The following is a 26167-nucleotide window of genomic DNA, read 5'->3' on the forward strand; positions in this document are numbered from 1 at the left end:
AATAGAGCCGGGTGCAACCCTGTGCGTGGAGCACCCGACCCACGAAACAAATCTAAATTTAACCATAATCAGTTTCATGAATCCCCTGCATGCTCAGCCAGTCGGTTCAGCTCTGTGGTTTTGTGTATCTTTGTATCTGTATCTTTGCACGTTAACTCACACACACTGACGCTGCTCGACGCCGGCCGGTTTGTTTGCCGCCTCGCTCTTGCTCTCGCACCAGCCACTTGACATTGGGGCAGAATGAAGCGTGGTTCCCCACGAGCATGTGTGCGTGAGGTGCGCCCCTATAAAACGCTGTAGCGCTGTAGGGTTCCCAGCACGTCCGTTTGTTATGAATCAGCAGTCATTCGGAAAGAATCCATCGTCCGGGTCGGTTGCCAGTTTCCAGCGTCGCTCTTCGCTCATCGCTCATCGCTCGTCGTCCGTCGGTCGTGTGCCGCCTTCTAGTTGTATTCTAGTTATTTTTGTGCCTTTTTTAATTCCGCGTGGGCGTGTTCTGTGAGCTCGTACGAACGTGCGTACTCGACGTCGCATCGTTTGTTTAATTAGCCGTCAGCCAGCCAGCCCAGTGTGTCGTGAGCTCAGCCGGTGCCGGCAGAGACAGCTCCATCGGAAAAGAGCGGGCAGCCAGCATCAAGTGACTCCGGAAGAAGAAGAAGCGCTACAGGTTGGTGGTAGTGTTTGTGCTTGTGTGTGTGTGTGTGTGTGGTGTTGGTGTGACCTGTACTCCTCAGGCCTAAAAGAATAAACACAGATACTCACAGACACATCTGTGCGATTATCGAGAATATTTTCCTCAGCCTCTCTCTCCCTCTCGCTCTCTGTCGCTCTTACTGCTCGCCAACGCGTTTCGTTTGCTACCTACTTGTTGTTTTCGCAGTGATGTAATAGCAGTAGGAATAGGAGCCCTTGATAATCCGAGTCCTTAACCAAACATGTAGTAGTCATCGTTGGCCTCATGATATCACTACAACTGACCTGGTCTGGTCTGGCCAAGCCCTGAATCATTGCTGGACAATAGGGAGCAGCGACGGCAATTGGCAATTGGGTGTATTGTGCTCCCAATAGATGGCTCTGCTCCTCCACCCATATCTGTATCTGTATCTGAATCTGTGTGAGAGGGTGGTGATTGTGTGCTAATTTGTCAGCGGTGTGGTGTGTAAATAAAAGTGAAATTAGCAGTGCAGTAGTTATTGTCGCCAGTTGGACGGCAAATTGCATTATAATTCGTTTAACAGGCCTTCAGTGTTCGTTTTCGGGTTCGGGTTCCAGTTCGGGTTCGGACTCGGAGTCGTGTCCCGCCTCTCAATTAACGGGGCGAACGAGTAAAAATAAGTTTTTCAGTTATTTTCATGTTCAAGGCTAATGGCCACCCCCTCCACCCCGTCAGGAGGGGAGGGGAGGGTCCAACGATTTGTGACAATTTCCAACGGCACGCAACAGCTTCGCTCCTCAAGTGGGCCAGCGGAAGGGGTCTGAGGTCTGGTGTACACTATTTTGTTCATTATTTTACATGCAATCTCCACCTGGCCGGTGCTTTAGAGTCGCGCATGTCAGAGTGGCCCGTGGCCGGGGCCCCTCCTGCCAGAGTGTCACGTAAGCCAGCAGTTTAGCTGGTAGCTGGGGTCTGCGGGCTGGGGGCTGCCGAGAGCAACGCTTGCCGGAGCTTATCAGTTATTTTCGGTTCTTTCTGCAGATGTTTGCAAACAACGATCGAATCGCCCTTTGGTTGAGAATTATCCATTTCAGACTCTACAAAGTGGCCGCTCAGCTCCAGAGCTTTCGTTCTTGTTTACATATTTATTTGTTCCCGCCCCTGTCTTGGTTTTTCTATTTCTATTAAATCAAAAACCCAGCCGAGTTTCTTGGAAAATATTTCCGCCATGACTCCCCATCGCACCGGGTAAAGGCAAACAATCGAGCGACTCGAGCGATTCGAGCGTCTTTCCAATGTTCTCAAGACTGCGCGTTGCCGGTCCCCGAGTGCATATCTGAGATTACGAACCGCGTCGAGCAATTTAAATGAACCAGTAAACATTCCCTGAAACCCATAAACCTTAACGACTTATGGATGGTTACTTGACAGTCTTCTCGCTCGGGGCCCGAACCTAGACAATGTGCTGTTATCACGACCATGGCTGAGCTTCAAGCGAGTGCCCGTCACCATTCATTGGGCCATATAATTATTGGCATAATTATAGCTAATTGTCGATCAATCGGTTGGCTTTTGTTCCACCCAGCTGGTGAGTCGGTCCCCCCAAACTTGATTTTTCATATTTTTAGGAGCGTCATACCTTGATCTCTCGCCAAGCAATTCTCGCCCAATTCTTTGTGTGTACAACAGACATATTTTTATTGCTTACTTTCTACGTCCGATTTAGCACCCACTTTGTCAAAGTACAAAGATTGAGCCCGTAAGAGTAAGTTAAAGGAAAAATTATAAGATTGGCTCGGCAACCTGTGATCATAGCACTATTTTTGCACACTTCTTTGCACTCACTTATCTCACGCGCCTTATCATACTATTTAGCCCGTTTCTTGGAATCCGATTCTGGAATACCTTACAAACTCAGTTGACGATTCTTACAGCTGAGATTGCTTCGGGACCAGCTATCCACCAATCCCATACAGAGGCCCATCTTATCAATTTCGCTGAGCAGTTTCGGACTCTCTATCGATTTCCCCCCTATCTGGCCTTGACCCTCAATGTTTTTGAGGCCAGAAGTTTGCAGCCCACTGGCGGAGTGAATACACATCTATATAAATATCCTGATCCAAATCGATTAGTTAAAATTGTGGCATTATCAAAGCATGCAGGCGTGCATGATCAGTACTTAAAGGCACTTCAAAGCCGTTGTTTTTCAGTAAATAAAAATATGATATGCGGATGTGGGGAATATTAAATCATCGCCTTGATTAGCTTCGATACATTCAACATTTACGACCCCAATTGAAGGCACTTCAGTGGGAAGCCCCTAGAACATTCCATGGCTAGCCGTCTGCTCAGGCCGTGAAAAACAGCAGCCCCGCGAATGATTGCCGAAGCCTTTAATCATTACGCATAGGAAAAATCAATAACAAATATAATTTTCATGTCATGTCAGAGAAGTCGAAGAGAGCTCACACATCGCCCTCTTCTACGTTGAATACCTTGCGGTCCAGGCCGGTGTAGGAGCTGTCGCTGGCGGGATCCTCCTTTTCTTCGTCGAGCAGGCAGTATATGTCGTCGGTCTCCTGCTTGATGATCTCGCCCCCGAGCTTCTTCCAGAAAGGACGGCAGCGGTTCTTCCATTGGCGCAGGTTGAAGAAGGCGCAGTACTGCGAGGTGGAGGACTTGAGCATGGCCATGTACAGGGGAGTGATCTCGTCGGCCATCAGCTTGGCCAGAAGGTAGTTTGCCATCTTCAGGCTGTGGACGTCGTTGAAGTCGACGTAGATGCGCCTGGCCTGCTCGTAGCACTTTTTGGCAATGCTCGTCTTCTGCGTGTCCTTGGCGAATATTTTGCCCAGGTAGAGCAGGATCTCAGCCTCAGTGTCCTTGTGTGAGTACAGGCGGGATAGACGGAGAGCTTTCTTGTAGCTGGATATGGCCTTGTCCGGGTTCTCGAATCTGAATAGAGGCGAGAAATCGTCACAGCCCACTTTGGAGTGATTTACTCACATCTCGGCGCACTGTCCGTGGAAAAGGTAGTACTTGATGTTCAGCTTGACGAACTTGTAGTCTGTGCAGGCTATGATCTGTGGTCTGATCTGCTCCAGGCACTGCTGGGCGGCGTTGTAGTTGCCGCTCTCCATCAGAAAGAAGGCCCGCTCCAGGAAGGTGTCGCAAAAGATGTCCAGGTTCTTTTCCCTGCCAACTAAACGGGTTGGGATTGGGATAGGATGGGGATAGTCGCGGACCAGGGTCGCAGAATAACTTACTTTCCGCAATGAGGACTGTGGCCTTGCGGGCTATGGCTATGGCCTCCTGCGGCTGCTGGCGTACAATCTGCTTGCCGTGGATGAGGAGCTGGCGCGCCAGGTCCTGTGCCACCAGTTCGTGGAGCGTCTGACTGCCGGCGCGCATGTCCACCTGGGCGGTCCACACGTGGCCCCGCACAAGATTCATGGCGATCTGGAAGTAGCTGATCGCGGAGGAGCGCTGGCCCAGGCGGACCAGGTACATGGCATAGGTGTGGTAAATGCGGGCGATCATTTCGGCGGCGTCCCGCTCCTGGCCATCGATGTTGTGGCACAGCCCCACAATGTGCTCCAGCACCGCGGTCAGGGCGTAGCTGTACTTCTGGCGGTAGGGCTCCAGCAGCACCATCGTCTGGTAGAACAGTGAGAAGCACTCCTTGAGGCCCTTCAGCTTGCGCTGGAGCACTGCCAGCTCGGCCTGCTTCAGATTTTCAATCAATGCGTAGAGCAGCGGGCGGTCGTCGGTGATTCGCTCCCGGATGTTAAGGCTGTCGAAGAGGCTCTGCTCCTTGATGGCCAGGCAGCGCAAGAACTCCGGCAGCATACGGCAACCTGCGCAGCGCAGCTCGTCCTCGAGAGCCTCGTAGACCGGACCCTTCACGCGGCGCGCCGCTTCGAATGTCAGTGGAGTGATGCTCTCGCGGATGACCTCCCGGTCGAAGGTGATTTCGCGGAAGGCGCGATGCGGGAATTTAGATTTTATTTGCCGCGAAAGGAACATCATTTCCTTATGTCGTTGCGCCATGACGCAAATTGTTTGACTAGGTATTTCTGTTGTAGCTCTGCTCTTTTTCTTGATTGCTTTATAGCAGGTAAATAGACTACTACTATATACCTATCTAAATACAATAAAACTATGCAAAGTCGAACCCTTACATAAAACTCACTTTTATGGGTATCGGATTTTCTTGGAAAAATGTAAAAAACTGGTTCTTTCCGTTTTTATCATGAACTTTTGTTACTCGTTGTTATATGCATTATATGCAATCCGCGTTCCAGTTAAATCCGGTGAGCCGTAACAACAACAAAGTGCTGTCAACACCATCGACACCTTTGAATTTCGCGCTCACCCTCTAATGGACTTTTGCGCGTACGCCCAAAAATATGCTACGAATCGGATGTAATAGTATCGAATAGAATATCGCTATGTTACCTGACACAAGCTGGCCGCCATGAAACAGATAGCAGACAAATTTTCAAAAGAGTTCGCGCGCCCAACGTTCATTTCAAATATGGAGAATAAATATCCCAAATATCTCTCCCAAATCTAGCAATTTTAGCTTAGAAGATTCTGGCAGCACTGTATGACACAGATAAATAACAATATATATCCGTACTTTATTGAGTGTTCCCTTTCAATGTGGTGTATTACTGCTCACTTTGAAGATTTCCTAATCTTTTTAGCGAAAGATTCTCCTTAAAAGCCAAATATCATATGAAAAGTGACTGAATGGAGTCGGAAAAGGGCTAATGTCCGCAAGGGTCATATTTGCTGGAAAGCCCCAGTAAAGCCTAGACTATTGCCGTTCCAATTGTTGCAACGGAAAGCACTTGCAATTGTTGCAACGGAAAGACACTGCTCTTGAGGTTGGGGCTTACTATGGCTTCGGCCCACTGCACGCTTGCAGATAATGCTCGATTGGAGTACTTCCACTTGCGGGCGGGTCGTCGATAGTTAGAAAGATAGACAGACAGATGTCTAGCGGCGTTGGGCAAATATTAAAGCCACTCGTGCTCGTAGAGCCGGTGAGGGCGCACTTGCTCAGTGGACGGGCAGCTGTCCAAAGTTCAACTCGACTCAACTCAGACAGATTTCGCTTTCTTCCAGCAAGCAAAACAACCACAGCAACCAAACCACAGAATGGCCAACGAGGACACCAGCTTTATTCCCGATCTGCCACCGGGCGGACCTCTATCGGTCTACCGCAAGCGGGCCAACTTTGACTGGAAACGATTGCGTCTGATCTTCGAGAAGGAGCAGGGACTGCGCATCAAGGTGAGTGCAGCGCTGATTCCACTCAGAGCGAGCCCCTGACTAACCACATTCTCCTGCATTTTCCCCTGAAATGCAGTACAAGGTATGGCATCGCTTGGAGAGCGACCCCCTCTTCGCCCATTCCTCGCGCACGCTCCCCATGGACGAGCAGAAGCGGCTGTGCGCCATGCAGGTGAACCGCATGAAGCAGCTGGACCTGGTGCCCAGGGAGATCGAGAGCCTGAGCTTCTCCGCAAAGACCAAGTACCTCATGTACATAAACGAGGCACTAGCCAGCTACTCTCCCAGTCTCTCCGTGAAGATCGCTCTGGGCGTGGGACTGTTCAACAACGCGATCCGGGCGATGGGAACGGAGAAGCACACCAAGTACATCGAGGCGGCCTGGAACCGCGAGGTGATCACCTGCCTGGCTATCACAGAGCTCTCGCACGGCAGCAACACGAAGAGCATCCGTACCACGGCCACTTACGATCCGAGCACACAGGAGTTTGTGATCAACACGCCTGACTTTCAGGCGGCCAAGTGTTGGGTGGGAAACCTGGGAAAGACGGCTACGGTAGCCATGACCTTCGCCAACCTGTACACGGCCGATGGCCAGAACCACGGACTGCACGGCTTCCTCATCCCCGTGCGCGATCCTAAGACACTTCTCTCCTATCCAGGCGTCCTGGTAGGCGACATCGGCGAGAAGTGCGGCCTAAACGGCATCGACAACGGCTTTATGGTCTTCAGTAACTACCGCATTCCACGCGACAACCTTCTCAACCGCACCGGCGACGTCACTCCCGAGGGCGTCTACGAGAGCGTCTTCGCAGAGCCAGGCAAGGCCCTTGGAGCCGCCCTTGAGAGCTTCTCCGCCGGTCGCATCGGCATTATGCAGGAGTCGGCCAACACCCTGTGCAGTGCCGCTGTCATCGCCGTCCGCTATGCTGCGGTCCGCAAGCAGTTCGGCCCGGAGCGTCAGGGCGAAGAAATGGCCATCCTGGAGTACCAGTTGCACGTGAGTGGAGCACTACATGTGTCCTGGGAAGCGTCTCTCATCTGTTTATCCTCTCTATGACCTTAGCAATACCGTATATTCCCCTACCTGGCTGCCGCCTGTGTGCAGAAGATTGCCGTCGAAGAGCTGACCACCACATATCTGGAGATCATAGCCCGCTCCCAGGCGGATTCCAATGGCTTTGATATACTGGTGAGTAACTTAATCCCTTATCCCTCATCCTCATCCCTCATGTACGATAGGCCACCCGCTGTAATAACGAATTTAACTCTGCTTTCCTTGCAGACCCAGAACGCTGCGGAGATTCATGCCCTGATCTCGGCCTCCAAGCCGCGCATAACTTGGGCAGCACGGGATGCCATTCAGGAGGCGCGCGAGGCCTGCGGTGGCCACGGCTATTTGGCGGCTGCCAAGCTTGGTCAGATGCGGACCGATCACGATCCCCTGTGCACCTACGAGGGCGACAACAACGTGCTGGGCCAGCAGGCGTCGAACTGGCTGCTCCGTCAGTGGGCGGCCAAGAATCTGGAGACGCCAATTGGCAGCGTAAGGTTCCTGGAGCGACGGGAGCATCTCATGAGTCTCAGATACGCTCAACTGGTGGCTCAGAGTCCGCTTTCCAGCTGGGAGTGTGAGTGGAAGATCGCCTAGTCGGGTGTGCTGACTAATTCTTTGTTTCCTTGCAGTCTCGCTCAGGTGCTATGAGTGGCTGCTGTGCCACCTGATGGCCCACACCACGGCCCACATCGAGGGGGAGCTGGCGGCTGGAGGGACCAAGTTCGACGCCCGGAACAACTCCCAGGTGGCAGGAGCTCGCGAGCTTTCTCTCGCCTACGCCGAGTACTTTGCCCTGACCCGCTATGTGGAGCACGTGCGTCGGCTGCAGGTGGAGCCTGCGTATTGCAAGGTGTTGCGCCTGCTCTTCGACGTGTACGCCATGTGGCTGCTGGAGAAGCACATGACCACCTTCTATGTGGGCGGATTTGCCGAAGGAAAGGACTTTTCCGCGGCTGTGCGCAGGCTCCTGCTGGATAGCTGTTTGCAGCTGAAGGACGTGGCCGTGAGCGTAGCCGACGCCATTGCACCCCCCGACTTTGCCCTCAACTCGGTGATTGCCCGAGCCGACGGCCTGCTGTATGAGAATCTGCAAAACGAATTTATGACCAACGAGGGTGCCTTCCAGCGCTCATCTTGGTGGCGCGATGTCATCATACCCCAGCCCCAGCCCCAGGAGAAGTCCAAGCTCTGAAGGAAATCGATCGAGGTCGAGGTCGAGGTCAAGACCGAAACCAAGTGCCTGGTGGTTGTCCAAATCCCAAACCCAATCCTAGCGGAAAACCATGTAGTAGTTATTGTTATTGGCTCTTTGGAAATCATGTATAATCCACATACACTACGCCGTACATTCGAGTATTTTAAGATCAAATCTGTTACTAATCGAATGGTAAGATTCAACAAGTTAAATAAACATTAAATGATATCCCGCGAGGGCAATGGGGAAAGAGCAGCCTGTGTTGAACCACCATCAAAAAATATTATTTATCATCCACTGTTTGTATTAATCGATGATGCATTAAATACATATATGTAAACTGAAAAGTACACTCGGTACTCCCTTTTTTGAATCAAAGATTTGGCCATCGCTCCATTTGGAGAATTTCGGAGCGGTCTGACAATGTTTAAATTGGTAAACAATGCAAAAACAACATTAAATAGAAATAAATTTAAATTTTAGCTAGGATACATCACGGTACAAGTCTGTATACGGAAGGACAGTAAGCCACCAAATAGATACAAAATTTTAAAATGTTTTCTTTAAAGTATTGCTAGCTACTGGCCATAAATTGCTATAAGATTTTTGCCAAATGTAACCCTTTGGATCAAAAACAAGTAAAACAGACGAAACGTTTTTTTTTGTTTGTATTATAATTAGTCAGCCATGGAATCGGAGTGAAGTTCCCCTCTCGCTGTGATGCTTCCAAGCGAACGATGAGCCGAGTGTTTTTCTAGGCAGTCGCCGAACGACAGTGTCATCGCCGCCGTCATCACCGCCAGCCCAGCCACAGGTGTCGGCCTGGTTATAAGAGGACCTGGTCCCCGATCCGGCTCAGACGTTCCACAGTTGCGGCACAGTGAAGAAGCGCGAGAGAGCGGTCGAGAGAATCCGCCACCGAAATCCAAGCTGAACCCGACAGAAAACTGGTCAAGAACCGAATCATAAGCACATCATTAAGTGAGTGGAGGCGAATCGGAGTGTCGGTGCTCGCAGCGTTTCGGGGCTGAGAATAGAATTGTACAGAAGTAACGCTCCCCGAATCGGACAGTCGAGCCGACTCGTCTCTTCCAGCGATCTCTATAGTACACTCGTAATGTTGTTGGTTTTGCCAATTTGTGGCGCAGTTTTTGTTTTGTAGTTGGCCAGTGTCGGTTCAGTATGTATGTGGTGTGGTTGGTACTCGTAGAGTGTTCCGGTGCCTGGGTGCCTGGGTGCATGGGTGGGGCGGGCGATCGGTGCTTTATCAGCAGAGCGATTGACATGATGCTCTGCGAGTATCCCAATCAAACAGCTCACTGAGCATCAATGTCATGGCATTGTAAAGGCCAAAGTAGCAGAACGTGTTCTTCTAAAGTGCGACGCGACTCAGTGCCGTTCCTTTGTTCCGACTGTGCTCCCGGCAAAACAGCTAAAGTTGTGCAAAAAGTTGTTAATTACAATTCATATGCAGCACTTAATGTCCGAAATTAGAAAAACCAAATTATAAATCATCTTGCGCGACCGGTTGTTTCCTACTCCAAAAGTCATTCAATTAGAACAGAGCACTTGGAGTACCCAAAAAGAAATACGGATAGAAATCCCCGTTCTCAAGACAACTTGTAGGAAGATCTTCTGTAAAAAACACCAATAGGAACATAAACAAATTGGAATATAAATTCTGCCTAAGGCCCCCAAAACAATCAACAAGAAATACATTCGGTATCAATTTTTAAACGCTAAAAAAATTATTGAGAACCGGTTCGGTCCTCTCTCTGCGGCCGGACAAACAAATTGAGTCAATAATATACATAGTCATATGGAGATCCATTAATTTACATTTTGGGGATTTCCGTTTTCAATTTGGTGGGACTATCTCTCCATTCTCTGTCTCTGTCTCTTCCCCCCTTCCCAGGCACAGAGTGTCGGTGGTTTTTGCAATTTCATTATTGGAAAATCGTGTAAGGGCAATTAAATGCGATTTGGCTGCTGCAAATGGTTAATTATTGGTTACGAATAGGCATCGGGGCTGGGCTTGTCTCCGGATGGATGGACCGGGAATGCACTGTGAAGCCAATGCCCTTTCAAGAATCCCCCTTAAGCCCCTGTAGACCCCTTCCCTTTCCATTACACTTGTGCAAGCAGATTTATGGCGTCCGCCTTGAGGGCTGCTAATGATAATGATGGGTGAGAGAGTATCGGGAAACAATGAGCCAGCCCCAGCCTTTTTCAGATGTGCTTCTCTGCTTACATAAGCTTCCGCTTGGATCAATGTCGCATTTGCGTTTTACACACGCAGAATCCATCTTAAAAATATGCATCTAAGAGTGTAAACCGGTTCGTTTACACTAATTGTCGAACCAGTTTTTCACGACTCGTCTCTCTTTTTCTCTTTTTTCCCTTCAGATCAGACCCAAACCGAATTTCCGTGCGCCAATGCGAGTTCAATAGAATGTGGAAGTATCTGTTGATTTGTGTGGTGATGAGTGCCCTCAACGGGGAATCGTCGGCGGGTAAGTCAGAAGTACAGTCCCAGCAGTCCTAGCAGGGCGTGCAACTAACTCTTCTTGTCCTCCTTCTGCAATCCCCACAGCTGGCCAGCAGCCCCGGAGACGTCGCGGATACGCCGGCGGGTATGCCGGGGGCTTTGCCAGCAGCGGAGGAGGAGCCGGTGGCTATACGGGCACCTACAACAGCGGCAGCGGAGGCGTGGGCCACAGCAGCTATGTGGGAACCGGCGGCGGCGGCGGCGGTGGCGGTGGCGGTGGGGGCTACTACGACTACGATGACTACGACGGCAACTCGCCGAACTTTGGCATCATCGACCCGTATCTGTTCCACCAGCAGCTGACCAACCACATCCTGGCCCAGAACTACGCGAACCAACAGTGAGCACTGATCCCGTCTTGGGGGATGATGTTATTTTTGGTAGTCTGTAGTGAGGGATGAGGGTCAACTTAACCGCTTGTTCATCTATTCTTGTAGAGCTATAACGGGTCTGGCCACGGCTGGCAATGCTTTCGCATCTGCGGATGCCTCTCTGGTCGACGACGACGACACGTAATTACTTCTAGCTAAACCTAACCAATCTACCACCTAACCAGAGCTCCAGATCTCCACTGACACTTAAGCAGAATACTAATATAGGTTTCCATATTGTTTTTACCAGTCGCATCCAGCAGCAGATTGCCGCACAGCAGGCCTACCACGACAATCTAGTGCGTCAGAACCGATACAGGGGAGGATCGGGATCGGGATCGGGATCCTCCAGCGGCTCCTACAACTCGCATCGCTATGCCCCCAGCTACGCCGCTGCCTCGGGCTCCATTGGACCCAATGGGTACCGCCAAACGGCCTACATCAGCCCCGCTAATCCGGTGAGTGGACAGCGGACCTTCCAGAGCAGCAGTTTTCCTTTAACCTTTTACTAATGAATATACCTTCCTCCCTTCCTCTACAGGCCTCGCCCAACATTGTGAATCGGTTCGGAGGCGGCTCGTCCTCAGGTGGCGGCTACAAAGGTGTCTCCGTCTCCTCCTACAGCCACAGCAATGGCGATGGCACCAGCCGTCGTGGCGCCCAGACCACTGTCAACGACAATGGCAAAGTCACCTCGTACTCAACGCACTCTTAGAGGGATTCGAGAGTCGAGAGTCCTCCCGACTCCTATTGGAAGCTGGAAGACGGCAGCTGGGCCTGGGCTAGCCTCGAATCCAGTCTAACAAAAGCTAACCAATGGCCGTTTTATTTGTATGACAGAAAATATATATTATGTGTATTTTATTATAAATACGATTATATTCGCGGACTTTCTTATCTGTGGGCTTTTCAATATGGAGCTTTCTTTTATTAGAAAGTTGCTCCCTCTCTTTCTATAGGCATGGCACACCCATACGTAACACATTCACATACAAATTCAAAATTCAATCAAATGCAAATTTTGAGATGACCTTGATTTTGACTCAGCGGCTGGAAAGAGTCTTGTGTACTATGCTTTACACCTACTCGAGTTGTCGTATTTGTTTCTATATATAAACTAGATGGTTTCGTTCTTCTGATTATATTCAAAGTGGTTCTCGTTTAGTATGCTCGTATGGTGATTGCTTCGCTTTATGCGATAAGCAAGAGCATTTGGAACCGCTCCTTGCTCTTGTAAGTCCAGCGGGATCTGTACATGCGTAGACAAGCCTTTTATGTTGAAGTTAATAATAAACTTTGCCATAAAATTCAGAAGAGTATACGCAAGTGTGATGAACAGGTATCATTCAGTCGGAAAGACCAACTAAAACTCTCACTTGATTTTTTGTGTCCGTTTCTTTGGATTGGTGGGCCTTATCAGGGGTGACAGGAAATGATCTAATACCAAGGGGGCTTATTAAACCATATAAAGTGGCTAAACAGCAAGAAACAAATTTGTGCATTGTGTATTCATCACTAAGATATTAGTCCACGGTGGCTTCCTTGCGGCCTACGGGAGCTCTCACCACCTTTTGACGAGCTACATATGTATTAGAGTACGAATGAGAATAAGTATTCGATGATTACTGATTTTTCTTTGTTTAAATGTGCTGTTTGTATACATTTTTGATGGTTGAAATTGTTAACTGAGGTGTGCAATGGGTTTCGGATGCATTCCAATGCCCGTTGCATATTTATTGAGGTCCACCTCCACTATATATCTATTTATTGCGCTATCTATAAGATCCTAGCGATGATGCTTAGTCGAAATGGGACCCATGATTATGTGTGAGCACATATCCAACATACAAGTGTAGAAACCCCTTTTTGCCTATTTAACTGTGAGAGTAGTTTCCATAGAAGCACAAGAAACAGCCTATATCGGCCCGGCTTTTTGTGCTGATCAAGAATATATCTACCTTATGGGATCGGGAGTAGTATTTTTCCAGGGTAGCGGCGGCATCTTCCAATCTGATTGAATTGATCGCTATCTCATCGAACCCCTACCGGAAGCTATAAAACTGTATCCAAGTTTGTTTACAAAACAATAACTAAAGCCGCAAGAGAACTTTCGCTGAGAACGAAATTAGTACTTCCTCAAACTGGACTCAAGGTTGTTTATATGTTTCTTCCCCTTACTCTCAATTTTCTAAGTTCAAGCTCAAGCTAATTGCAATCATCTTCCACATATGTATACTCTTGCAAGCATACAGGCATATACGAGTAGACAATCAATGATCTGCTCATTTCCACAATCATACATGGCAACTATATACTATGTAGGAGGCTGACCAAGGTTCTGCGAAACCAACCGGCACAAATGTAAAGTAAAGCATCTATATAGGGAGGTGATGTCGCAATTAACTTTCATCATTCAGCTTTCTGCACCAATTGCGAGCTCCGTTTTGAGGAATATAGTACACATTATCAGTGCCGCGGCCCAGAGTGGCATCCTCTCTAGGTCAAGAATCAATCGGTTCAAGTCTGAGTTGGTATATGGAGCTTATCAGTGATCGCGCCGTGTCTTCGCCGTCTCGGCTTTAAAGCGCGATTCCACTCGCTCGATTCATTAGTACACTTTCAAGCGCGAGCATCGAACGTTTTCCGCACTAAAATCAAATTCTACAAATATGAATAAGCTGCTTATACTGGCGCTTTGTCTGGGCGTGGCTGCTGCAGGTAGAGATCTTTGAATATTGAAGGCATGAGAGTGTTGGGAAAAGTGATATTCTGATCCTGTGGTTGTGCATTTTCTTCCTTGGGCACGCTTTTCGTCTTTGCCTCTGTTGGATCCCAAGTGTTGTCATCGCGTATTTTCCCTCAATGAACTACGGGGATTTACACTACACCCTTCAGACTTGTGTAATTTTGAGTGTTCGAAACACGTGGCGATAAGAGGCTTTTACGTCTTGTTTTCTAAAACAACTAATGCGGTATTTTGTCTCGATCTTTACAGATTTCCAGGGAGGGTAAGTTTGGCGATAATTACTGCTGAGCTTCGACTTACGATCTCTCTTTTATTCCACAACGATGACGTGTGGGTAGACGACTCAAACGAGACGACTTCCATAGTCGGTAAGTGCCGTGTAGCAATGTTGATGAAAAATACGCTTTTGTTTCCTTTTGAAAAAAATTGCAATTTTCCCATTGGCAAGCAACATGGTACTCCAAAATAGAAATCATTCGGCAGGAGATGTATTGTACACCAATTTGACTTATCTAATATATCCTTTGCTCAAACTCTTTAGCCACTACACTGCCCACAACCAAGCCATCGCGACCGCCCGCAAGAATGCCTATGCATCCAGTGGTTCGGCCGGACTAGGAGCAGGCGTCGGTGGAGATGCCTCTTTAGCAGGCGGCAGTCTGGGTAACCTGGAGAGCTCCTACGATTCCGTGGGTGCCGTAGAGGCCGCTGAAGGCGCCTCCGGCCAGGGAAGTGCCAGCGAGACTTTTGGTGCTGGCTCTAACTTTGGTCTCGAATCTGGTGTCAACTTTGCAGGTAGCAATTCTGCCGGGTTTGGTTCTCAGAACGCTGCTTCCTTCGGCGCCCAGAATGCTGCTTCCTTCGGCTCCCAGAACGCGGCCCAGTTTGGGTCTTCGTTCGCCAGCAACGCCGCCTTCAAGACCAGCCACTCGTCCAACTTTGGAGCCTCGTCCGCCCACAACGTGGGCAGCAATGTGGAGTTTGCCGACAACTCGAATGCCGGCGCTGAGGTCAACTTTGGCGGCGCGAACACTTTGAACTCCGAGTCCCAGCTTGTCAATGGAGCCCAACAGACTGTCCATACGGTCCAGGCAGCCCCCGTAAGGAGCGGCGCTAACGTCGAGTACATTCGCCAGGAGAAGATTGTCTCGGCCCCCAGGCAGGTTTTCTACACCGCCCCCTCCGGCGGCTCCGAGAAGTATGTCCAGCATGTGGAGCGCATTGTCGAGCAGCAGGCCCCAGTGCAGATCGTCCAGGCTCCAGCCAGCACCCAGCACTACTACCAGCGCAAGGTCACCACCACCGCATCGGCTCCCCAGGTTCTTGTGCAGCAGCAGCCCTCCAGCCGCCTAACCTATGGCTCCAACTATGGCTCCAACTTTGGCTCCAACGCAGCCTTCAGTTCAAACCTTGGCAGCTCCTTCGGCCATTCGGCAGGGCTCAACGTCCAGCAAGCCAGCAACTCGCAGCTGCAGCAGCTACTCAACCAGGTACACCAGACCGCTAGACAGCAGGCAGCATCCAGCTCGGTGAGCACTGGTTCCGGACTATCCACGGCCGGCGGCTTCAACAGCGGCCTGACGAGTGGCAACCAAGTCGCGCAGACGCAGACGGGCAGCGGCTACGGCTCGAACGCTGGTTTCGGCTCCAACACCGCATTCAATTCCAACTCGGGCTTTGGCTTCAACTCTGCCAGCTCCTTGAACTCTGCCAGCTCCTTGAACGCCGCCAGCTCCTTGAATGCCGGAAACAGCGGTTCTCTCCTGAGTGGCTCTCTACTGAGCGGTTCTCTGTTGGGCGGCAGCCAGGGCTCCCTTCTTGGCGGTCAGAGCAACTTCGGTGTCTCCGGCGGTCTTGCCAGCGGCCAACAGCAGCAGCAGGATTCGGGTGCCGGTAACTTTGGGGCTAGTGGTGCCGGCTCCGGTGGCTACCAGACCAAGCAATGGGAGAAGCAGTCCAAATGGTCCTCCCAGTCTGAGGTGAGTAGTGCTCGACAGAAGATTTGAGCACATTTATAATCAACGCGGTTCTGTCTCCACAGTTCGACTCGACCGGCCACGTGAAGAACTACAAGGACCTGGCCACTGGCGAGAGCGAGAACTACAACATCAATGGAAAGCAGTTTGGCTACAACGCGGCCACCGCCTCTGTGGATGACAACGGCAAGGTCAGCACCTACAGTGTCCACTCCTAAGCAGTTTACTCTAAGGCAATAATGATTTTGTGAATCAGCGAATGTATAACGAAATGATTAAATGTCTCACATTTAAACTTACATAATTCAACTTACATAAACATAAAGTGGCCCGTCTGACACCAGCACAAGGCTGTTACGCGCGGATCCCAGGAACAAAGCAGCCCACCTTCCGCCCAACTGTCCGAGGGGCGCTGCCGCATGGCGCGTGGTAACATGCAGGAAAGATAGCTGTTAGGCTATTATTCGGGAAATCTAGAAACTTGCTAAAATAGCTAAGCATGCATTCAAAATATAACTACTAATTCGAACTACGAGCAAGGTATGCTAATATTAGTGATTTAAGAAGTGGAGAGAATTATGTGTAGATATTATACGGTAGAGGTTATTATATTCCGAGCATAAGATCCTAAACGGCTCATGCAGGAAATAATTCGATCTACAAAACGGAAGGGTCAACGGTATATATAGTTTCTAGTGGATTTAGCAGGAATCGTGAAGTTAATGCGGCTCAACAAGTCAGGGCTATCTACGTCGCCCTGGACCAAATTGTGCACAAAAATCACACCAAGCATGGGCTATGCTTTTCTTAAATGCACTTTGCGCAGAAGATCCATCGTAGCCCCAGTGGCTGATCGACGTCAGGTTTTCTGGAAGACTACCAGGTCTTGAAGGTTGACTCCTGCTTAGCATCTCATATTTGGTATATCCAGGCAGAATGTTGTCGTTATGCTGGACTAAGGATTGTTGCAATATACAATACTTCTCCTCTGGCATTCCCAATGTATATTTAATTGACGACGCCTCCGATAAATGATCCGGATTTATGTAACCGCCATGACCTCTATCAGAATACCATGTTAATATCGGCCTATCTGTCTGGTTACCACTAGGTTTTGTTGATGTGCGGAGTTACAATTTTCTCAAACATTTAATGAATAGCGGATAACTTAGATATACCTCTAATTCTGTGCGTCAAGTTCTACCTGTTCTATGAAGAGGAAATGTAAACTATTCGTTCCAGATCGGGGTAAGCATACAGAATCAATGGATAGAATGAATAGTTTAACCAAGGGTTTCAGCGCAGTACCTAAGTAACATACATAGCCAGGAACTCCGTCTGGACCTGCTGAAAACACCGCTTAACTAGTCGAAGATTAGTACGGCTGGCTACGTATGGGTACGGCTGACCAGAGTAGGTTCCCTGAGAATAGGTGGCTTTGAAAAATTGGGCAAAAATATCGGCGATTGCCTGATCATTAATTGCCAACGAATTAATAAATGATAGCGAGGATGGGTGTGCGGACGTTTATGCTTACTGTTAACGAAGCTGTAAAACTGTTAAGCGTCATGAGAAAAGCGTTTCCTGCCTAAAGTCATGCCGTGACATGGGCACAAGGTTATTAGACTCATTTACCGAATACCAAACATCACCTAGCAAGTTAGAAACACCAATAACGAACATACAACTAACAGACACTATCCCGAAATAGAGTGCTGAGTTTCCTGCGAAAACCTTTAACATTCTGATAGGTCACTACAAGAGAAGTTCTTTCTACGGTTGGAAGTAGACCGGGAAGGAAGAGTTATGGGGTGCCTATTCTTCTTCTTAGCCTTAAACTCATTCACAACAAAATGCTCCCGTTAAAATTTGGCAGAGCAAATGGTATCGAATTGAGTTGGGAAGACGCTTATCTTAAAGGAAGCTATCTCCCTGGCATAAGAAAAGTTAAACTCCTCCACCTTTGCTTTGTATAAAAGATTAGATGTGGGGTCAGGAATCATAACCCACGAGGCTCGAAAACACAGTGCATTTTGCTAGCACTACGCAATCGTAGAGCCAGCAGGTGACACTCGGCTGATCATGGGTGATCTCCTTCTTGTAGGTTTTTGAGACAGCAAACAACAGAAAATACCATTATTAAAATTTTTTAAAAGAAACAAATCGATTTTGTATCAGAGTTAGTAAAAACTCAGAGGAGAGAGGATAGCACAGAGTTTCCCGAGATCCCCATTTTGCGTGCACATACATACATACATACATATGTATTCCAATGATCTCGCTTAAGAGGTAAGGAACGACATGCCCCCAACAATAATCCATAATCAACTTTGCACGGCCCGGCTTGAAATATTTTACTCCCGATTCGGGGGACGGTAGCTTTCGAAATGATTCCAAGCGTTTGCACTTCTCGAAGCCCACAGCCAGCCTCTGATTGTCTTCTCTCTCACTCTGGCGGCTGTTCTAGAGCTGCTCCGTAGGGTTCTGCCCGCTCTTCGGGGATTCTGTTGCTCCCGCTGGACTTCGCTCTCGGCCTAGGCTTGGCGTACGTTCTTTCGCTGTCGTTGCGCTCTTCTCTGCCGGCTTATCGTTGAGTGCATTATGCATTATCGCGCTTTGGCTTTTATCTGTTTTTCACATACATATTTATGCATATGTGAGAGCGTGTTAGTTGCGTCGTTCTTATCGGTGTCTACTTTCGACGGTCCCGTTGCTTTTACCCGAGCCGTGCAAATATAGAGAAGATACCTGAGCTTAGTGGTGATTTTTAGACCAGTGCACTTGGCACGGCCAGAAACCACTTATCCCAAGATATTCGTGCACCTTACAAATAAATTCAACAAAAAAAAAGACTTTGTAATATTAGTCGTCAATTATGCAAATGATTGGCAATTTTCAATTTATAGCAAAAAATAGACGATTGTCGGCTGTTACATCCCAGTGGATCCAATATCATCCGCGAAGGATATAACATTTATCGTTATGTCTCATAAAATCTCTCTAGTGCAGTCTAGTTGGCCCATATTCTGACATAAATTCAAGGAATGGCATGAACGCAAACCCTCTTTTGAATGATTCCTTATCATAATGCATACACTGGCTAGGAAAACTGCCTTTATATTTTTGACTTTAAGTCAGCCCTGAAATGTTTGCAGCCCTTCAAAGTCAGATGTTCGTACTGCTATGAGTTGGTGTTAAAAAAGCGTTAGCTTGAGTTTATAAGCTTGTAATTGTTTTAAATTTAAAGAATGTAGAATGTTTGTACAAAAAAGGTTTGTTTCTGTTGAAATATCAAACATTTAAGGACATGCATTTCGAATGGCTATTGTCTTAAATAACCATTAATAGAAGAATTATATAAATACTCATCAAATTATAATATCAATAATACTGTATAGCGCGTTATATGGGCGGTAGTGGTGGGCGCGGTCGGATAGGTCTGATATTTATCTCAGTTCTTATATACACTGCCAATCAATAGAATAGACTTAATGTATATTCCATAGGAAATTTCATTTTAAAAATCAAGATACGAATGAATTTGGAAATCATTTTTTTTTTTAATATTCAAGATTCTATTCTTTAATAAAAAAGGTTTCTTTTAATATTTTGATTTGTCTTTGAACCTAAAAAAAGTTGACATTTTTATCGATCAATGGAATAGACTCAAGTGCTTAAAATTAATCTATATAAAAGAAAAAGTTTTTCAGAATCTTAATGTTGAAGTGTATTTTTATGATATTTAAAGTCTGTTTAATAATGGGTGTAGCCACCTTCATTAGAAATGACTTCGAAAATTCAATTTGGCATTGAATTATACAGGGACTTCAAATAGTCCAGAGATATTTCGCTCCTGGCGTTTTTGATGGCATGGTTCAATGATTCAACATCTTCAAAGCCATCATTCTCTATTATATTTAGCTTATCAGTAACTGAAACCGCAGCCTCTGAGTCTATTCTAATGATCGCCTAAAATTCTCATTTTTCGGCATAGGGTAAAGCAGAATTAAAATAAATCATAGCTGTACAATATCTGCAGTCCACTCTCAGTCCACTTTTGTAAACTGTACTGCTCCAACAAACACAAAAAAAAAATGTCGTTGAAAGCTGAACTCACAAAAATGCATTGAGTCTATTCTGTTGATCGATGCAATCAACTGTACATAAATTCAAGTCTCTAACCTAATTTTTCGATAATAATTTATGCCAAATTTTCGGCTGCTTGGCTTGAAGCGTCGATCCTAGCTCTCGTAATATATGTAGATGCAGAAAAGTGAAATACCTAATAGTTTCGATACCAGAAACGCTAAGAGCGTATTACTCATATAACTCGCCAAATAAATAAACATAAAAGTGTGCGTTTTTATTCTGGGAAAAGGTGAAAAGAGAATAAAGTGACAGAATGCTTTATCAAGAGAAGGGCCTTTCCAGCTTGCCATCGACCACCTGGACCACCCCACTGTTGATCACTCTCTTGGCTCCATTTCCTATTCCTATTCCTATTTCCCGACTGGCCTTGCTGTCCCGCCGTCGCCGGTAATCGGTGGAGGACATGCAGTAGCAGGGCTTCCAGCTGGGTCTGCGGTAGATCTGGCTCTGCTCCTGGGGGGCGCGTTCTGTGGTCCAGACAGGGACGTAGTGCGTCCAGGTCTCTCCTGTGCGATGAATACTCCCTGAGTCAGATCCTCGACTGGTATATTCATGCTGAGGATAGTACTGCGGGTAGTACCCGCCTCGACTTCCTCCCTCATAGCCGCGGTGCTCGCTGGAGTAGTTCGGGTTCCACTGCGACTTTGGATCGTAGGGCTTTGGGTCTTGTGCTTTGAGTCGCTGCCCCCGCGGCCCTTGTAGATGGGCACACTGGCGTCCTCTGAAAGTCGAAGGTGAGAAATGGGTTAGACGAGGGCGAAAGTGACTGAGGACTCTCACTTTCTCACTCACCCTTCTCCCCATGGCTCTGGGCCGAACTGGTTTCGTTGCCCTCCCCCTCGGAGGTTATCTCGAACGTGATGTCCGTGTGGATGCCCACCCGCTTCTTGTGCTTGCCGAGGTCCGTAATTTCCACGCTCTCTTTGGACTCTTTAGATTTTTTGGGATTGCAATTTTTACTTTCAGCATGTTCTTTTTTTGCATTTCAAGCTTATGCTTTGGTGCGGGTGTGGGTGTGGGTGTGGGCCAATCTAATTACCTTTCGTTTGCTGCTGTCCATCGCCCGTATCGACGGTTACCCGCACGCCGTGTATCTTGGGGCGATTGCTGCTGTTTCCGCCGCCGCCGCCGCCTCCTCTTTCATTGGCATTTCCCCTGTCTCCTTCTGCAAAGCCACGACCAGTGCCCTGGTCATAGCTGCCACTCCCGTTTCCACCCTGTCCCTGCATTCCGGGTTGCATCCCCGTCTGGTTGTTGTTGCTGTTGGAGTTGCCATCGCTCTCATCGAAATCCAACTTGGATGACACTTTATTCGCCTGACCTGGTTGCACGCCACGTCGTCGTCGTTGTTTGTTTTCGGTTTAGCATAGAAATTAGATTTAGCAGAAATTTAATTAAAGTTATGCAAACACTTGCAACCATCTCCCGTCCCTGGCAATCCTCAGCTTCTACTTTAATCAGGTGAATTGGAGCGTGTCCGCCACCGCCACAGCCACCGCCCGGTCGTCCGTGGCATATACTCGTAAGTGGTGCAATTAGCACACGCTGACTTATTTATGGATGCATCGCTCGTAAGCAATCCGGCTGGCTGAGCAGAGCCGAGTCGACTGCCTCGATTTGCCACTACACTCGAATACTCGTATACGCAGGCGGAATTATAATTATTGGATTTGTCCTAATCAAAATCGGATTAGCGACGGGGAGTGACCTCTATCCAGAGGCCAACCCCTGGGCTCTTGAATTTAATATTTTACGGCTTTCCCAGCCTCTTTCTAAACTGACGACTGAAGGGACATCAATTATGTTTTAATTTAAAGTTTCGCTCAGTTAAATTACAGGAACAGTGTCTTTTACGGTATCGTTTACTAGCAGCTTACTGACTCCATAAATAATACTTTCGTGTATAATTTACATGAATTGTACGGTATATTAAACACCTAGATATGTTTGGCCTAAAAATAATACAGCATTCGCCATCACAAAGTATAGGTTACCCATTAGACGAAATAGTTTTGGATGCATCTATTAAAATATCCTTTTAGAAGCCTGGAGGTTCTTTGGGTTCGGCTCCAGATTTTGTGACTTTTTTCCTATACGATATCGATGTCTAATCACTCATCTGTTAGCAATAATCTTTTGGATTCGCAGTGTCGTAGTTCCCCCACGACTGGAATTACCCCCAATTTAAAGAGACACGTAACTGCTGCCCTAAAAGTGATCAGATGATTCAGAGGGATCTGCCTGCCACCTGTCGTTTGATTGATTATTAACTACCAATTACTCGTAGCAACCTTGGACACCGCGATGAGTTAACAGAACGCTGCAGAACCACAGCAAGAGGAAGGCGGTGAAAGATCTTGGTATTGGCAGCATCTCGCCTTGGAGCAGAGAACCGAAATAAGTGCTGGCGCACGGGGTATTTTTATTAGGGGTTTTTCTAAGGAGTTTCGTAATAGACACTTGAACTTTGAGCGCGTTCCGTGTGCACACTTGAAAGCCGTCGACAAGCAACTAAGCAAAACGACCAGACTCGAGACGAGACGAAACAAAACAAAACAAAACCGAGTCCGAATACCTACAGAGATTCATTAAAATTAACTGGCAAAGCTGGGGAGTAGAAAAAAGTTGCCTTTGCTTCCAATTCTAAGTGTTTCCATTTCAGTGGACTTTTGCTGTTTGCTGTTTGCTGTTTCTGCCTCTGCTTCTGCTGTTTGAGCTTTGCAGATAAGATCTTGACTTGATCTTGGTCGCAGGTCTCTAAGTGAGTTGTTGCTGTTGCACTGGAGGCTGGGGCTACGGCAGGGGTGCAGGGGTGCAGGTGTAGGTGTGGGTGTAAGGCGGGAGGAGACTGTAGCCCCCGCCCCTCCGTCCAGTAATTGTCTCTAATCGGTTGGCTAGCATCTTTTGAGATTGTTTTGATGTAGTTTCCGTTGTATCTTAAAGATTCCATTCCATTGTGTATCGGGTGAACCTTTTTGTTCTGAGCTTAGTTTTATTTCGCTTCTGTGCTTTGGGTTTTTCATAATGCTCTCATCGTTAATCATGGGACGTGCGTTTATCTATGGATATCGTCATTATATTCTGTGGCAATTTTGACAGCGCAAAACGATTATCATCATTAGCCACAGATGCGGCGGCAGCCTCCAAAGCGAATATGAAGTTCGGCTCGTCTCAAGTTCAAGTTGAGTCCGAGTCTAAATTGCGTTGTATCTGAAGGTTTATCTGGTTAAATTTTGTTCTTTCCTATCCGCATCTTGGGTTGCATTGTACAATCCTACCCTCGCCAAAGTAATTCGACAGTTTCCTCAAGCCTAATGAAGCATTTTCCCATTTGTCAAACAACGCCCCCGAATCAACCACTTTCTCAAGAAAGGAAATTGCATTAGAAGTATCTAGATCTGCACCCAGCCCAAGCCAGGACAAGCCACGACAAGCCAGGCCAAGCCAGTCCAACCCCCCATAACCGCACATGTTGGAATAATAATGTCAGGCAAAGCAAATGTATAGGCCATAAATTCATCCCCCCATTCAGGGGATCATCCTCCCAAGAACAGGAGTGGTCCAGGTCCAGAGCAATTAATTAGCAATTGCATTTGGTGCTGTCATTACGTGTGATAATTAAAAGGCCTCCCGGCTCTACTCCTCCCATAGAAGGAGCGAAAGAAATCCTGCCAAATGTATGACCATAAATTGTATGCCCTTTGGGCCTGGCTCTTACTGTGGGTGCGGTGCTCCTGGTCTCATTTCCGTTCAGTACGGTGCGGTTCGGCTGCAAGTGCACTTTAATCTCGAATTTATCAAGCGTAATAGTGGGGTCTCTATGGGAGACCTTTTGTAATCTTAGGGATTAGACAGGCGCTCAGCACAGCATATAGTATGTGGACACGTGGGAGGCGGCGGATAGAAGCCCATTAAACAGATGGATTTCTTTGTCAACTTTTGTAATATACTTTTTGTGGACTCTCGGCTTGGCTGGACTGTAGTCCTGCCACTGCCACTGCCTCTGCCACCCCCTCTGAATCGGTTCTGAATGTGCTTTGATATCTGCTCTCGACCTGGCTCTGACTGACAGCTTCTTGTTCTGTGTGTTCGTTGGCAGTGTTTTGCATAAAGTTCTGCCTCTGCTTACATCAACTTAATTTTCATTGTCTCTATGCATTTGTGCTGCACTCGGCGGACCAGAGACCAGAGACCAGCGACCAGATACCAGATACCAGAGAAGTTCAAGTGCGTTTCCAGCGAGTGGCTTGCATAATTCCATGGGTACTTCAAGACCAGAAAAACTTGCTTGAATTTCGGGGAGGAGAGGGACAGTGCTCCCCTTATAGCACAAAGTATGGTTTGAGCAAATGCAACAAAGGTTTGGGGAATTACTTGCCATTTAAATTTGTTAGTCCCATAAATAATAATTACACAAATATACATATATTTATTTTAATAGCAGACAGTAGTCTGAATGGCTATTGAGAGCCGCACCGAGAGCAACACCTACTCGTAGCAGTATCCAGCAGATGCAGATACAAAGATACAACATGTTCGACCAGCAAAAGACAATGGTGCCAGGACCTAAACCAGACAGTCGCCGGTCGGCGTTTGTTGGCCTTGTTAGCTTTGCACTGCCAACAATTAAAATGCCAAAATCAAAATCGAAATTTACAAATTTATGCGTCTAGCTGCCATTTACAGTTTCTACAATATGCCTATCCCATAACCATCCCCCTCCCCCATCTCCTATGCCCTCTATCCGCTCTCCCAGAATAAATTGCGCAATTTTCCAGGGGCATCCCTGAACTAATGAAATAATGGGCCGGCGAATTAAATTATGGCCAAGGCATTCCCAGAGGCCCAGAAGGACCTCTAGACAATAACTAAATTTGCACCCACGATGGGATGGAGTTTTTCTTTTCTATTTTTTTTTTGATTGCATTGTTGCCGTTTGATTTGCAACCACTCGAACCCCAGAAACCCAACAACCCACCAACCGAATCACCCACCAAGGGCCATCCGACACCTCGGCGGAACAACCCTCCCCGGCCGATCCCAGCGACCTCACCTCACCGCGATCCGAATCCGAATCCGCTTCCGCATCCGAGTCCGCCCCCTCCTCATTGCCTATTCACACTCGTGTATTTCTATATCGCGCTCTATACGTGTTATTATTATTATTATTTCTATATATAAACTTTTTATTATTTGCTCGTTTACGGATTTTTCTCTCCCCCTCTCTGTCTGCCTGCTCTTTGGATTCGTGTGCTCGGGTTTATCGTTTCTCGTGTAGTGCGAAATTATCACAAAACTCATTGAATTTCCTTTTATTGTTGTCGGCTGCCAACCAGCGGGCTGGCACCCTCCCTTGCCCAAGTGGAAATCATCCGTGCAGCGCAGCGGAAGCCGAAGAGCGTCGGCTGCGTCTGTCGTCTTATCGTCTCCTTTGTTGTGTCGCGGTCGGGAACGTGTGACGGGGGTGGCAGGCACAGTGGGCACAAGCCAACTTGAACTGCTCTAAAAATGCAAATATGCAAAACTGTACTGGAGAACCCCTCAATCTCTTGTTTAAATACTCGTACTATCTGTAAGTCCGTTTTATCCACAGAACGAGTATCTCCGAGACCCCATTACCCCTGCACAGACACATATTGTATTCTGTCTGAAAATAATAAATCCTGGATTCAATCAGGATCGAATTTCGCTCTTTAATAGCCTCTATTGTTTCTGAAGATCCACTGAAGGCTTAAAATAGGGTGAGTAATCATATGGCTGAGTTAGGAACAATTGTCAAGATATTTACCCTATTTGGCCCCTGTGTATACTTACAGTGGTACGTATCATATCGATATTGAATGGAATTAAAGCTACAGCTAATTTGGTACGAGTATCAAAACGAAAAAAAGTTATTATTAAGTTCCAAAATATACGGCTGTTTAAAGAGTACGATTAATTCGAATTTGCATAACTATTCGTCCATGTCTGATGCGCTGTCCTCGGCGCAAAAGAGCAGCCTACTCTGCTCCTGCAGCGAGTAAGCCATCTCCAGAAGGTTCTGAATCTCGTGGTAAAACTCCGAGCACTGGGCATGGCGTCCTGACGAGTTGTGGACATTTGCTGCATCCTCCCAGCAACTGGTTGCCGTACCCAGAGCATGCATTCCCATGATGCCAAGTTTGTG

The 26167-nt window shown here is 47.6% G+C and overlaps 5 protein-coding genes across 7 annotated transcripts; 3 read left to right on the forward strand and 2 right to left on the reverse strand.

Moving 5' to 3' along the window:
• Nucleotides 1-347: 347 nt before the first annotated feature.
• Nucleotides 348-8561, forward strand: LOC108163431 (peroxisomal acyl-coenzyme A oxidase 3). Its single transcript, XM_033394204.1, has 6 exons — nucleotides 348-670; nucleotides 5792-5959; nucleotides 6036-6959; nucleotides 7026-7151; nucleotides 7245-7590; nucleotides 7646-8561. Exons 2-6 carry the CDS (start codon nucleotides 5825-5827, stop codon nucleotides 8206-8208), a joined length of 2094 nt encoding a protein of 697 aa, XP_033250095.1. The 5' UTR covers nucleotides 348-670; nucleotides 5792-5824; the 3' UTR covers nucleotides 8209-8561.
• LOC108163432 lies at nucleotides 3035-4789 on the reverse strand. Its single transcript, XM_017298714.2, has 3 exons — nucleotides 3925-4789; nucleotides 3665-3860; nucleotides 3035-3613 (listed from the first exon to the last, which is right to left on the reverse strand). The coding sequence occupies exons 1-3, from the start codon at nucleotides 4706-4708 to the stop codon at nucleotides 3124-3126; spliced, it is 1470 nt and encodes a 489-aa protein (XP_017154203.2). The 5' UTR covers nucleotides 4709-4789; the 3' UTR covers nucleotides 3035-3123.
• A 503-nt stretch (nucleotides 8562-9064) lies between the features above and the next one.
• On the forward strand, nucleotides 9065-11994 carry LOC108163433 (putative glycine-rich cell wall structural protein 1). 2 transcript variants are annotated; one of them, XM_017298716.2, is made up of 6 exons: nucleotides 9065-9192; nucleotides 10618-10724; nucleotides 10805-11099; nucleotides 11197-11271; nucleotides 11381-11588; nucleotides 11672-11994. In XM_017298716.2, the coding sequence occupies exons 2-6, from the start codon at nucleotides 10664-10666 to the stop codon at nucleotides 11843-11845; spliced, it is 813 nt and encodes a 270-aa protein (XP_017154205.1). In that variant the 5' UTR covers nucleotides 9065-9192; nucleotides 10618-10663; the 3' UTR covers nucleotides 11846-11994. The 2 variants fall into 2 exon arrangements, with proteins under 2 accessions (XP_017154205.1, XP_017154206.1); XM_017298717.2 differs by lacking the exon at nucleotides 11197-11271.
• Nucleotides 11995-13736: 1742 nt separating this feature from the next.
• Nucleotides 13737-16151, forward strand: LOC108164068 (cell wall protein IFF6). 2 transcript variants are annotated; one of them, XM_017299653.2, is made up of 5 exons: nucleotides 13737-13848; nucleotides 14126-14138; nucleotides 14215-14244; nucleotides 14418-15855; nucleotides 15918-16151. In XM_017299653.2, the coding sequence occupies exons 1-5, from the start codon at nucleotides 13800-13802 to the stop codon at nucleotides 16068-16070; spliced, it is 1683 nt and encodes a 560-aa protein (XP_017155142.2). In that variant the 5' UTR covers nucleotides 13737-13799; the 3' UTR covers nucleotides 16071-16151. The 2 variants fall into 2 exon arrangements, with proteins under 2 accessions (XP_017155142.2, XP_033249445.1); XM_033393554.1 differs by lacking the exon at nucleotides 14215-14244.
• Nucleotides 16152-20194: 4043 nt separating this feature from the next.
• LOC108164067 (hyphally regulated cell wall protein 3) lies at nucleotides 20195-22533 on the reverse strand. The gene is given in 5 exon segments (XM_017299651.2): nucleotides 20195-20663; nucleotides 20666-20722; nucleotides 20794-20931; nucleotides 21041-21322; nucleotides 22293-22533. Coding segments are annotated over 5 exon segments (960 nt in total). The 5' UTR covers nucleotides 22375-22533; the 3' UTR covers nucleotides 20195-20262.
• Between the last annotated feature and the right edge of the window lie 3634 nt (nucleotides 22534-26167).

The sequence above is a fragment of the Drosophila miranda genome, chromosome 4 (assembly GCF_003369915.1).
Source record: "Drosophila miranda strain MSH22 chromosome 4, D.miranda_PacBio2.1, whole genome shotgun sequence".
In the NCBI taxonomy this organism is placed as follows: Eukaryota; Metazoa; Arthropoda; class Insecta; order Diptera; family Drosophilidae; genus Drosophila; species Drosophila miranda.

What these genes read in the sequence shown, in the direction of transcription:
- LOC108163432 (XM_017298714.2), bottom strand. Translation starts at nt 4,708, where the DNA reads ATGGCGCAACGACATAAGGAAATGATGTTCCTTTCGCGGCAAATAAAA. An exon ending in CACAGTCCTCATTGCGGAAA is followed by an intron (nt 3,861 to 3,924) that starts GTAAGTTATTCT and finishes CAACCCGTTTAG; the next exon opens with TTGGCAGGGAAAAGAACCTG. An exon ending in CACGGACAGTGCGCCGAGAT is followed by an intron (nt 3,614 to 3,664) that starts GTGAGTAAATCA and finishes GCCTCTATTCAG; the next exon opens with ATTCGAGAACCCGGACAAGG.
- LOC108163431 (XM_033394204.1), top strand. Translation starts at nt 5,825, where the DNA reads ATGGCCAACGAGGACACCAGCTTTATTCCCGATCTGCCACCGGGCGGA. An exon ending in AGCAGGGACTGCGCATCAAG is followed by an intron (nt 5,960 to 6,035) that starts GTGAGTGCAGCG and finishes CCTGAAATGCAG; the next exon opens with TACAAGGTATGGCATCGCTT. An exon ending in CCAATGGCTTTGATATACTG is followed by an intron (nt 7,152 to 7,244) that starts GTGAGTAACTTA and finishes CTTTCCTTGCAG; the next exon opens with ACCCAGAACGCTGCGGAGAT.
- LOC108163433 (XM_017298716.2), top strand. Translation starts at nt 10,664, where the DNA reads ATGTGGAAGTATCTGTTGATTTGTGTGGTGATGAGTGCCCTCAACGGG. An exon ending in CAACGGGGAATCGTCGGCGG is followed by an intron (nt 10,725 to 10,804) that starts GTAAGTCAGAAG and finishes CAATCCCCACAG; the next exon opens with CTGGCCAGCAGCCCCGGAGA. An exon ending in CTGGTCGACGACGACGACAC is followed by an intron (nt 11,272 to 11,380) that starts GTAATTACTTCT and finishes TGTTTTTACCAG; the next exon opens with TCGCATCCAGCAGCAGATTG.
- LOC108164068 (XM_017299653.2), top strand. Translation starts at nt 13,800, where the DNA reads ATGAATAAGCTGCTTATACTGGCGCTTTGTCTGGGCGTGGCTGCTGCA. An exon ending in CGAGACGACTTCCATAGTCG is followed by an intron (nt 14,245 to 14,417) that starts GTAAGTGCCGTG and finishes CAAACTCTTTAG; the next exon opens with CCACTACACTGCCCACAACC. An exon ending in AATGGTCCTCCCAGTCTGAG is followed by an intron (nt 15,856 to 15,917) that starts GTGAGTAGTGCT and finishes CTGTCTCCACAG; the next exon opens with TTCGACTCGACCGGCCACGT.